General features: G+C 43.9%; 1 protein-coding gene across 1 annotated transcript; it reads left to right on the top strand.

Moving 5' to 3' along the window:
* The first annotated feature begins 8629 nt into the window (after positions 1 to 8629).
* On the top strand, positions 8630 to 11106 carry LOC147418678 (pentatricopeptide repeat-containing protein At3g09650, chloroplastic-like). Its single transcript, XM_086505928.1, has one exon. It carries the CDS (start codon positions 8717 to 8719, stop codon positions 10745 to 10747), a length of 2031 nt encoding a protein of 676 aa, XP_086362054.1. The 5' UTR covers positions 8630 to 8716; the 3' UTR covers positions 10748 to 11106.
* Positions 11107 to 11682: the final 576 nt, after the last annotated feature.

Here is an 11682-nt window from a genome sequence, read left to right as displayed (position 1 = left end):
ACCCTACTTGGGTGAGGCACGACCAATCCTGCATAACCACTTTAGAACATAACATGGCTACAAAAATTTCGGTAGCATAACTCAATCCAGAAAAAAAAACCCATAAGCCACACCGACTTCCATCATAAAATATCAACCATAATCCATGAGGGAATCTCAGCCCTTAACCATAAATCATAATCACACTGAACCAACTCCCACACCTGGAGTTTGACATATCCCCTGCAATCAATCGGAGTCTACGCACATGTGACTCTTAAGATGTGATTCTTTCATGCATAAAAAGAGTCCAACCAGCGACTAATCATGATATAAAAATCCAATTTTTGACAACATCAAACCATGCAAAGTTGATGCATGACATGTGCACTTCACCACTCTAGCACATAGAGCTAGTTTTGACCTAGAAAGGTGGAAAGTAATCATAACCATGCATATGAGACATCCACATCCATCCATGAGTTCCCATACATCATATGATAACATTCCAACACCATAATCACAATGCAACACAACTTCGACCGTTAGGTCAACCATAAACCATAACTTCACACATATGCAAAAACAACTTTCTGACATTTTCGGGAGCATGCAAAACATGCAAATGAAAGTATTTGACTTCAATCGAATGCATCAAGTTCAGCTCTATAATATAGACTATCACTCCATCACGTCACTTTGACCATATGATACTCACACAACAAACGGTAACCCCCAAAGAAAGTCACTTTATTCATATCTGCCTATGCAGTTCGGAATGTTTAACCATATACTCTCATGTAAGTTTAGGGCCATCTAATAATTGATCAACTCACCAAAACAAATCATAAAAATATCAAAACGGCTCAGTTAACTCACGACGTCATATGGTATCCCCCTTTGATAGCACTCCTACGCGTGTAGGTAAAATTGATAATAGAGTGATTAATAACTCGCATTCCCGAAGTGATAACGGAAACCTAGATTCATTTATCATCAAGTTTTATCAATCTTTTCAATTGGTTAAGTGGGTTTGACCATCCGGTGAATCTATATAGTAGTTCTCCAAGGAGCCTGGAGTCCAAAACTTTGGTTGTGTAGTGGGCAGCAATCTGTTTTCTGACCATATTTATTAACTCGTGCGTGTTTTTCACATGACACATAAGAGAGAAAATGTTTTAAATGATGTGTTTTATCTATGGTACAAAGGGTTCGGGCTGATTCATAAGGGTTTGTGATTTATGACCAAAACAGTATTCCTACCACTTCTATGACGTGAAACGAAAAGCGCTTCTTTATACACGTGCGTGACTATAACGCATCATGTGCATAGATCAACGTGTAAAACATGATGAAACAATCATGAGGCAACCTCATATGTACTTGGTTAATCCATACATGCACTCGTATACGAAAAACAATCATCGAGAGGGTGACTACGCAGAAAAACGACAGAGAGAGAAAGAGAGAGAGAGAGAGAGAGAGAGAGAGAGAGAGAGAGAGAGATGATGATGACTATGGAGTTTATGGTTTCTCACCGTGCTTTCGAATTGATTTGGGGTTGTCGGAAGGCTTCTTGCTTTGCCACAAGAGAGCGGTGATAAGAGCTACGTAGAAGTATTCGCCATGAAAACTTCCTTTTTCTTCTTCTTCACAAGAGAGAAGAGTTTATGGAGATGGTGATGAAGAGCTTGCACCACTCCGTATAATAGATAAGTAATTCTGACGTCAAGGCAAGAGAGCTTCCGCGTCTGAGAGTGTATCTATACTTCTCAAGTGAAAGAAGAGAGGTCTTTATATAGGCTCTCAAGGCCAAAAGCACTAGCTAAGAATAGAGTGAGGCAAGGAGAGCCAAGTTCGCGCACGTTCATAGCTTTTCAAAAATAAAATAAAAATAAAAAATCTGAGGACACGGATTTCGACGTGTGATTTAGAGACTCTAAGAAGAAGCTTGGCTTCCAAGAAAAGAGTCCTAAACTAAGCTCCTCCTCCCTTTTTAAAAAGAGGACTCTTTCTTTCCTAAAAACAAGCTTTTGCTTTTTGGTGGTCAACTCTCCCACTTACCATTCAATTTTTACATTAAATAACGGTATCTAACCAACTAATAAAAACCATAGCTAGACTACGCCACACCGTAACATCCCGACATAATTATGACTTTCCAATGCTGTCACTCAAAATTCGACGAAATAGATATTGAAAGTTATTTTTCTTATTTTTAAAAGAGACCCAAAAATTGGGGATCTACATTCCGGGCTTCCTCGCCAACCCTTGGTGGGTATATCCTCGTATTAAAGCACTCCAAGATACCACTTCTTGCAAGAAATCCTCACTTTGCACGTGGCTAAAACAACCTAGACCTTCCTTGTCACAACCATGTCACTCATATCCAATCAATGTGCTCCAGAAGGCAACATTTTGCACAAAAATCTCATCCAAAATTTTTTGTGCTTTTGTGAGGGCACCACATTTAGTAGACATATCGAGCAGGGTACTGCCAAGGATGGTATCTTTCTCTAGAAGCCCCTCACTCGCAATCACATCATGAATTGTCTCACACTTGTCAAATTTGGTCTTGTGCTATAGGCCTTCAAGGCATAGGTCATTTGCATCTAGAGAGTGATTTTGATGTCTTTGCATTCAGTGAGAACAACACAACGCTTTCTTGCCACAACCATCTTGGGCATATAATGAAATGAACGTGTACCAAGTGATGGCACTGCTGATAAGAAGCCTATTAAGAACTTCTCGTGATTTCATGAGGTACCACATTTGGTGCACACACTCACCAATGTGCTCCCTAATCAATAGGCATCTTCCTAAAGTAACCCACTATTGTGGAGCTCTACATATCCTGCTGACTTGGTACAAATCCTTCTTTTTAGCACAGGAGATTTTAGAGAATCTAGTTCCTGTTGACTCCTCATCACAATGCTCTTGCTGTAGTGTATATAGCTTGTCACTATCTTACACACGAGGTCAATGAGGGGGATCTAAGGCCCAAATTTGGGGGTGCGAAGCGGCTTTGATCTCAGCCTCCCGATCTTTGGTGAACTAGGGGTGAACTTGGGGTGGAACTAGGGGTGAACTTGGGGGTGAACTAAGGGTAAAATCGGGGTAAACTAAGGGTGAACTCGGGGCAAAAATGGCGCCCCAAGTTCACCCGGGGGTGCACCCCTATTCACTCACCTCGCGGGTATGGATCGAACCCGAGACCTCTCGGTTGCAACACGAATGCCTTACCACCATGCTAGCGCATGTGGTTGCCCATGTTGGCATGGCACATGATCACACCCTAGTTTACCCGCCCCTAGTTCACCCTTAGTTCACCCCTAGTTCACCCATCCCTAGTTCACCCTAGTTCACCCCCTAGTTTACTGCATGATCTGATGACTGAGATTAAAGCCGCCTCGCCCCCCCCCCCCCCCCCCCCCCCCCCCCCCCCCTCCCCCCCAAATTTGGGCCGTAGATCCCCTCTAAGCCATATGGCCGTGCCATATAGTGATGGGGGCGTATATATGCTTGACGTGTGTATGACATATTATATGGGTTCTTGCCTGAATTTTTCAGTAAACCCACCCCACGCTCTGTGGGGGACCCTCATGACTATTTGCCTTGGATGGTGACAAGCTTGTTTGATGGCATCGATGGTGCGGAAGTGGGGCGCATGGTCGGATGCGTGTCGAGTCGCATGGCTGCACGGGGGCGGGTTCGGTGCTGCAAGACGTAAACCCGGGCTTGTCGGGGGGCTACAGAGTGCCAATGTGGCGGGGTGACGAGGCAGGCCACGGTGGACGAGGTGGGGATGACGGGGCGAGGGATGATGACGGGGTTGGGTGCTACATCATGTGATTTCAAAAATCGCATGATTGGAGGCTGCGGAGGTAGTTACACCATGGTACTACAAAGGTTCTCCATGCATGCTCCGTAGGGGCGCGTGAGAAGACAATCGAGGGACTGCCATTGTGAGCCTACTCTCCCCCTCTTCTGAATGGCACGAGTGCAAGCAGATAGAGCAGGTGATGTTGCAGCTCGCCATGGCCTTGTGTAGATGTAGCTCTCCTCTCCCTCTCCTCTTCTAAAAGAGCTCGCCACTTCTGAGCCTCTGTCCCTGCTTGCGATTGCCAAATGCGTAGCCACATACGCTATATTTTCTCCCACGCCATCCAAAGTGATAGCATCCCTCCTGTGATGTCGCTGTCTCTTGCGATGTCTCATCCGCCGAAAACAACACCTACGTACATGCCCTGTAAACCACAATGCCAACACACAACATCTCTTTGTCTGCAAGATCGTCCTTTGACTATAAGCATCTCTCTAGACTCATTTGTGCCAAAAGCATAACACAATCTTTGCCATAACTCTCTAGTTGTACATGCATCCAAACCAATGCGATAGACAGACTCACCAAGGGTGTAACATGATCGTCGAACGTGCAAGCTCATCCAAGTTCTCCCACTCATCGTCAGTCATAGACTCTGGCCTAGCATCCATGCCCTATAGTGACAACACTTGGCCCAATTGAGTCAATGCATCATGCATAGTTGCTTTTCAATGCTCAAAGTTTGAACCATCAAACTTTGTATGGAAAATCACAAACCCTGACAATGATGTACATGCCAAATCCATGGCGATAACTTGTGACAAGACCAAGCACAAATTGATCAACTGACAATAGCCAAAGCCTAACTAACTCATACACCAAGTACTGTCAAAATACAGCAAAAGCTGGCATAAGCTGTCTAAGAGAAGTGCCAACAAATATGCCAATCGACGTAACGAAACAAAGTGAGCAAAACCGCTAAGATGATGCCAAAAAAGCTGCTCTAATCTAAGAGAACTGTGATAATTGATGGTTTAAACTATCATCAACAATCTCCCTCTTGGAGAGAATACCACATATATGTCAAATGACGTAATCCGGTGAGCAAACCTCTCACAATGAGATGCCAAAACACTATGGCAAAGCAACCACTTAGTGAAATGCAATCAAAACACAATTGCAAACCATGCGCATAAACAAATAAACTAGCAAGAAAAAATCCGACAGAGTTTCGGTAGTATTTGGCTATCTAACCATAATAACCATACATGCCATAAACATGCTCAAAACCATGAGCAAATCATACGCAAAATCCACACTCAAGCATACATGAGCTGTCCCAAAGTCTCAACTCCCTAAACTTGAAAACAATCATGTAATCTGAAACACAAAGTGCATCAACCGCACTCTACAAGTGAGGCATATACCATCATAAACTTGGATGCAAACCAATCAAAATATGGCACAAATTGATGCTCAAAATAGCTGAAAAATCCGCCCACATATGCCATTATAGGGCGAAGAATATCATCTGCCAAAAAGCGCACATCATTGCATCCACACGGCAATATAAACGAGCATCAAGCATGTACCAAATGTGTATCAAATGAGCATCCGAATCACCTGAAAAATCAACTCACAATCATGCTAAAAATGCTTGCAAAACTCTCTGCAAATTTGTGCACCACACTCTTGAAATCTGCTTAATCGCGCAAGTCAATGTACATAATCTGTGATGATTCCACTCTTCAATCTTGAGAGTCCACAATAATGCATACATCCACAAAGTGTTCTCAATGTATGCGCATAAATTTGTTGAAAATCTCAACCCACACTCTCTTCACTAAGAGCAAAACATCAATGCGCAAAACAAGAGAATGCCAAAGCTCAATCCGAGCTCTCCGAATGTAGCAAATCACCACAATAGGCATACATAATCTTCAACTTTCCAAACACCATGCAGCCGGTCAGCCCATATCTCCCAAACCATTAAGAATTTGCAGAAACTTCCTTCTGCGAATTTGTAGACCACACGAAAACAATCAAGAGTAGAGGGAATGCACCTAAAATGTGCTGGTTTTACAGGTCAAAACAGATCTGTAAAAATGTGCAACTGTGCACCCTAGATGTGCAGGCAGTCTACCAAACATACATCAAAATCTGTGATGAATTTGGAAAAACTTTCAACTAGAAAGTTGTAGACCACGACGTTTCCAGTATCCCTAGTTGGAATCAAGTTGAAAATGGACCTTTTACTCATGCAAAATTTTGCTGCAAAACAGTGCTGAAAATTTCGCAGCTTCACCGCAATCCCCGCCACAATATCGTCGTGCTCTCCGCATTTGCCATGAGCTCTAATACCAGTTGAAGTGCGTGAGTAGGAGCGTGTGAGTGTGTACAACAATGGAGAAGAGAGGAGAAGAGGAGACCTTGTGTTTGCAGGGGCTAAAACTCACTCACAATATGCGAGCTCCCTTATTCTATCATGTACATAATGAATAAGTATAGTGGGCGGGCACCTGGCCTAACCGGCCACATGGGGCTTTACCCCAATAGTACTAGTATGAGAAGGAAGGACCTCTCTCCCAATGTAGTTACCTATGCTTGCACCTTGAAGACTTGTGGCCTTACTCAAGACATTGACATGGCTCAGAGAATTTGCAATGAGGTTGCTTCTCAAGAGCTATTTAAAAAGGTTTCATTCTTGATAGTGCTTTGGTCGACATGTATACTGAATGTGGTGCCTTTACAAAAGCCAAAAAAGTTTCTTGATGGGCATCCTCCCTGAGATGTCATGTGTTGGAGCCTATTGATTAAAGGATATACCCAACATACATGAGGCAAGCCGCAAGGAAGCTCTGTGTTTTTTTCAATGGATGCAAAGTGAGGGTTTCTCACCTTACGAAGTTTCTTGAAGTCCTATAAGAAGCTCTAAACTGTTTTTGTTGGTTGCAGTACCACGACATACGAAGTTTCTTGAAGTCCTATAAGAGCCTCTAGCTCAATACACATTGTCACTTAAGTCTGTTACGTGAGGGCCAAACAAATACTTTTAGATAGCATGAGAGAAAAAAAAACATTTGGGTAAAGGGGCCAGTAGCGGGCCATCTAAGGAGTGCTAAGTAGTGAAAACTCAATTGTGGATGGATTCGACACTTGAGAGGCGCAAAAGTGAGCACTTCCCAGTAGAATTGACGCCTCCTTAAGCAGTGCAACATAACGCTCGATGTTGACAAAGAAGCACACAATTCAATGCAAAAAAGCCATTATGAAGCATCGAAGACGGTCGAGCCCCATTGGTAGAGCAATTTTTAGCAAATCACAAAGCTGACGCATCAACAAAATTCCCAACATATTCTAAATTTTTGCCTCTAAATTGGGGGTCGGTCCGTCCTTTTGGTGGTTGTCTCGTTACTAGCCCCTTAACCCTATACCAGACAAAGGGCGCTAGACTTGAATGGTTGATCTTCTCAGGCAGACAAGGCATTTTGACAAAGTGATGTGAGTAATCAAGACGATGCCATTACCTGTTTATCCTCAAGTATGCATTGATTGTAGGATTACAAATGCGAGCTGAGTAAAAAGCATGTCAGCAAGAGTAATGACAAAGGTTTAATCGACCACATTGCATTGATTAGGACAATTGACAAATGAATGTCAAAATGGAAGGGTATGTAAAAGTCTTTGAAATTTTTTCTTAATACTAACGATGCATTGAAATGAATGCAATGAAAAGTGCACACTATCGTGGAAATGGTACATTCTCGCGTACTATGAAATTTGGAGATGACTATCAAACTCCCCCATGATGCAAAGAGACTTGCATGTTTTCTTTCTTTTGTTCGAACATAAAAAAACAACATTTAAAAGATAACATATCACAAATGATGCACATTATCAGTTCATATAAATTCTAATCCTTCTTATGGTTCTTTTGTGAGGTACGCGGATCAAAATGGGAACATCTCGATCATAATTTACCAAGATGGTACCAATTAAAAAGCAAAGTAACATGCTTTGATGAAACTCTCATTCTCTCTCTCCATTTTCTTCTTCAAGGATATATATTTTCTTGTAGTATCTTTAAAAGACACAACCACAAATGCATTCTTATACAAATGACAAGAATACACACAACAAGAGTAATCAAAGAATTAGGCTGCTTACACACCAAAACAGCACCTGCCCATCCCTTTTTCGATTAGGCAGGTAGCCTTTACACACCAAACTTGGGGGGAGGGGTTACAGCAGCAACGCTATTGGTTGCTCAACGACGAATCAGGTGCGAAGCCCACATCCCGCCCGTTGATGGACAGGCAGTCCCGACTGCCCAAGCCCTTGCTCCGAGAATGCTACCAATCAGTCTGCACCTGCTGTCGTCCCCGCAGACACGTGCATGTGCTGCCCAATTCTGGGTAGGCCGTGTGTAAACAGCCTTAGGGTAAAGGGGCCAATGTAAGGTCATCTAAGCTCCGCAACCAATTTCTGGAGCCATGGTGCACAGAATCAAGCATGCACAGGCGCAAATTGAAGCTGAGTCTCCACCCTACCTTCCGTAAAAATCACGTTGAAAGCAAGTTTCGACGACGACACACGACAGCGCGAGGAAAAGGTTAAGAAGCCATACCCAAGGTGTTTAGTGAGACAATGCGGCCAGCATGGCTCGAGTGTATATCAAACGGCCAGGATTTCGCGCGAAGCTCAGCTAACCGTCTCCCCAACTGGCCACTTGTGTCCGAATACTGAACCTTTAATAATATAAACTAGAGGGCCAGGGTCCCTCCACAGGGCTCCGGTTTTTTAATTGCCCCTTTACCCTAGTACAATCTAACAGCTTTGGAAAAATGTAGATATGCTCTTCCCTATTGCATTTGGCTTACGAAGCACTGTGGTTTTAGCCTGCAGGTGAACAGAATGCGTGGGGGAGGATGGAGGGTGTGGACATCGTCATGCCTCCAAACGCAGCGCCGTGCGCCACAGTTGGTAAGCGCCTTTTGTGCGGCCGCCGGCCACACAGTGGAAGAGCCGCTGTTCACCATCGATCCCAAAGTTCTGACAGGTAGGCTGGAGAAGGCGTTAAAAGAGAGGAATGCAGAGGAGGCATGGCGAGCTCTGCAGAAGCTGAAACGAGCAGGTGTGGAATTTGCGGAAAAACCTATGCTGCGAGATTCTGTGGCTCTCTTTTGTGGCGGAGATGCCTTGTGCCTGCTCCGTGCACAGAAAATCTTGTCTCGCCTCTACAAGGGGAGTAAACTTGACTGTTTGGACGGAGATCTTATGAAATCTCTCTGCTGGGCCTTTGCCAAGGGTGACATGTGGGACCTTTCAGCAAATACCTTCAGACTCATGTTGCAGAAGCATTATTACCCTTCCTTGGATTTCTGGAAAATGCTATTGGCTTCCTGGGCACAAAGCCCTCGGGGGGCAGGTTATGTAGTCAAAGTATTTCTTGAGATCTGCCGGTATTGCTGCAATTCTTCTCTGGAGCATCTAACGGAAGTTCCATCTATGAGACCTGACAAGGAGTCTTTCACTATTGCACTCAAGGCATGCGCAGACCTTGGAGAATCGGGAAAAGCTGAAGAGATTATGAGGCAGATGACTCGCTTCTCCCTGCAACCTGACAATGCCTGCTTCTGCTCATTGATGAAGGCCCACGAAAAGGGTGGTGGCATTGAGAGCATGCTGAAAGTTTTACTTCGGATGAAACAAGCTCAAGAAGTTCCAAGTCGGACTACATTGAATAGCTTGTTGGCAGCATGTATAAACATAGGAGAGGTTGATGTTGCTGCTGAAGTGGCACTTTGCTGGAGTGGAAAGATGAGGCATGACATACAAAATTTAGACTTGCCAAGGGAGGCAGCCCATCACAAGCTGCATGAATCAATCAGAGATTGGAGGGATGTTCTGGAAAGGCCTTGCGGGGAGACATTTACACTGCTGCTAAATGCCTATTTACAGAAAAACAGAGTTGCGGATGCAGCTAAATTTCTTGGGAGGATGTTTCATTCAGAAAGTTCTCAGTATATTCCTTGCAGTTTTGCACTTGAAGGCGCACTTCAGCTTGGACTACGAGACGAAATCAATGGTACACTGCAAGAACTAGCGTCTCAAAACACACCGGCTGATTGTGAGGCATATGCTGCATTAGTTAAGGCATATTGTAAGCTGCCGCAGCCTCTCAAGGCAGAGACTGTGCTCCAAGATGCTAGACAAGTTGGACACTTGGTGGATATGGGGTGTTATGTCTCTGTAATAGATGCATACAACCTCCTTCAAGACTATGATTGTGCTCAACGTGTTTTTAGAGACATGAAGCGGAATGGTGTAGCCCCGCTTGAGCCAATCCTTAACAAACTCTTGTCGTTCTTTGAGAAGCAAGGGAAGCCCTATGTGATGAGTAAACTGCTAGATTCAGCCTTGCGTGAGCCTCCTCTTAACTTGGAGCTGCAACACTGGAATAGGACTGTTCAAAGCTACTGTAAAGGAAAGCTTCTGTTTGATGCAAAGGCTGCTGTGAAAAAAATGAGGCAAGCTGGCTTCGAGCCAGATGCAAACACTTACACATTTCTTCTTGGCGGCTATATTCTTATGGGCAACAAAACCAATGAAATATTGCTGCTTTGGGCTGAAATTAAAACAAGGCTTGCCTCAAGTTCTAATAGCACATCACCCTTGAAACTTAATGAGGAGCTACTCAATGCTTTTCTAACGTTCTTTATAAAGTATGGTTATTTCAGAAATGCATTGGATGTGATTGCGAAGATGGAAGAGCACAAGTTTTGGGCAGACAAACAGAAGTATAAAAACATGTATTGGCATCTGCATAGAGATTTATACACAAGTAAGCATCGTTCCCAACGAAGAGTTGACATGTCCCAGGAACGGCGCAAGGAGGTTGAGGCATTCAAATTATGGGTTGGCCTGCCAGTCAGTATAGCTTGAAACTGTCTTGTTTTGTTGATGGAAGGCTATAAACAGGCCTTGCTTGGCGTGCAAGTTCCTGAAACATGCCTGTGCTGTTTGTCTTCTCTCCTTCTCCCTTTTTTGGATGGAATTGCATCATCTTGTATGACGCAGGGTCTGCTGAATTGGATGTGCCACATGTGCAGCATTCTGGCAGAGAAGGTACATCTTTGCATTGACTGTGGTTGGTCGAACCAAACCTCGGCACACTGACAGTGGCATGTCACATACTTCAATAAAGATCTGGCATTAAATTCAGCAGACTTTTGCAATGGTCAAGCCACTTATTGGTATGGTTGTTGTGGAGATAAAATTGCTTCATCGTTATCTTTTTGGTACACAGGATTCTCTCTCTCTCTCTCTCTCTCTCTCTCTCTCTCTCTCTCTCTCTCTCTCTCTCACACACACACACACACACACATGCGCGCGTGTTGGTGAGGTTGCGTGCTCATATGCATGAAGACCAAAAAGGTGATGGAAAGCTCTTCTGGTTCACCGAGAGATTGTGTTGTCTTTGTGATGGCCTCATCAAACAACAATAGTAGGTCTCCTATCCATGGTAATGGCTAAGAGGAGGCTGTCCAACACTGGTTCCGTTGCCTTGTGGTAGTGGATTTGGAAGGTTATTTAGGTTTGTAAGACTTGCGTCATTAAACTGGTAGTAGTTTGCCTGGAGCTTTGATACTCCTTACTACAGCTCCTATAATGGTATGTTTTGGTGTTGGGAGGACTGTTCTTTGGTGAGTGTTGAATGATTTGAACAAAGAGCGTGCCCCTTTTTTAATCACTGTGGGCCCCTTCCCTAGTGATATGGGTTTTAGAAGACTTTGGAAAGATATTTTTAGATGGGCCTTGTTTCGGGCCAATTCCTGACATTGAGATGGAGGTGGATATTGTAATAGCTTGGACTAGTA

The sequence above is a fragment of the Adiantum capillus-veneris genome, chromosome 29, assembly GCF_014529385.1.
Source record: "Adiantum capillus-veneris isolate H3 chromosome 29, ASM1452938v2, whole genome shotgun sequence".
Classification (NCBI taxonomy): Eukaryota; Viridiplantae; Streptophyta; class Polypodiopsida; order Polypodiales; family Pteridaceae; genus Adiantum; species Adiantum capillus-veneris.
Note: the sequence above shows the minus strand (reverse complement) of the source record. Positions and strands in the feature narration are given on the sequence as shown.

Coding starts and splice junctions, on each gene's coding strand:
- LOC147418678 (XM_086505928.1), top strand. CDS start 8,717: ATGCGTGGGGGAGGATGGAGGGTGTGGACATCGTCATGCCTCCAAACG.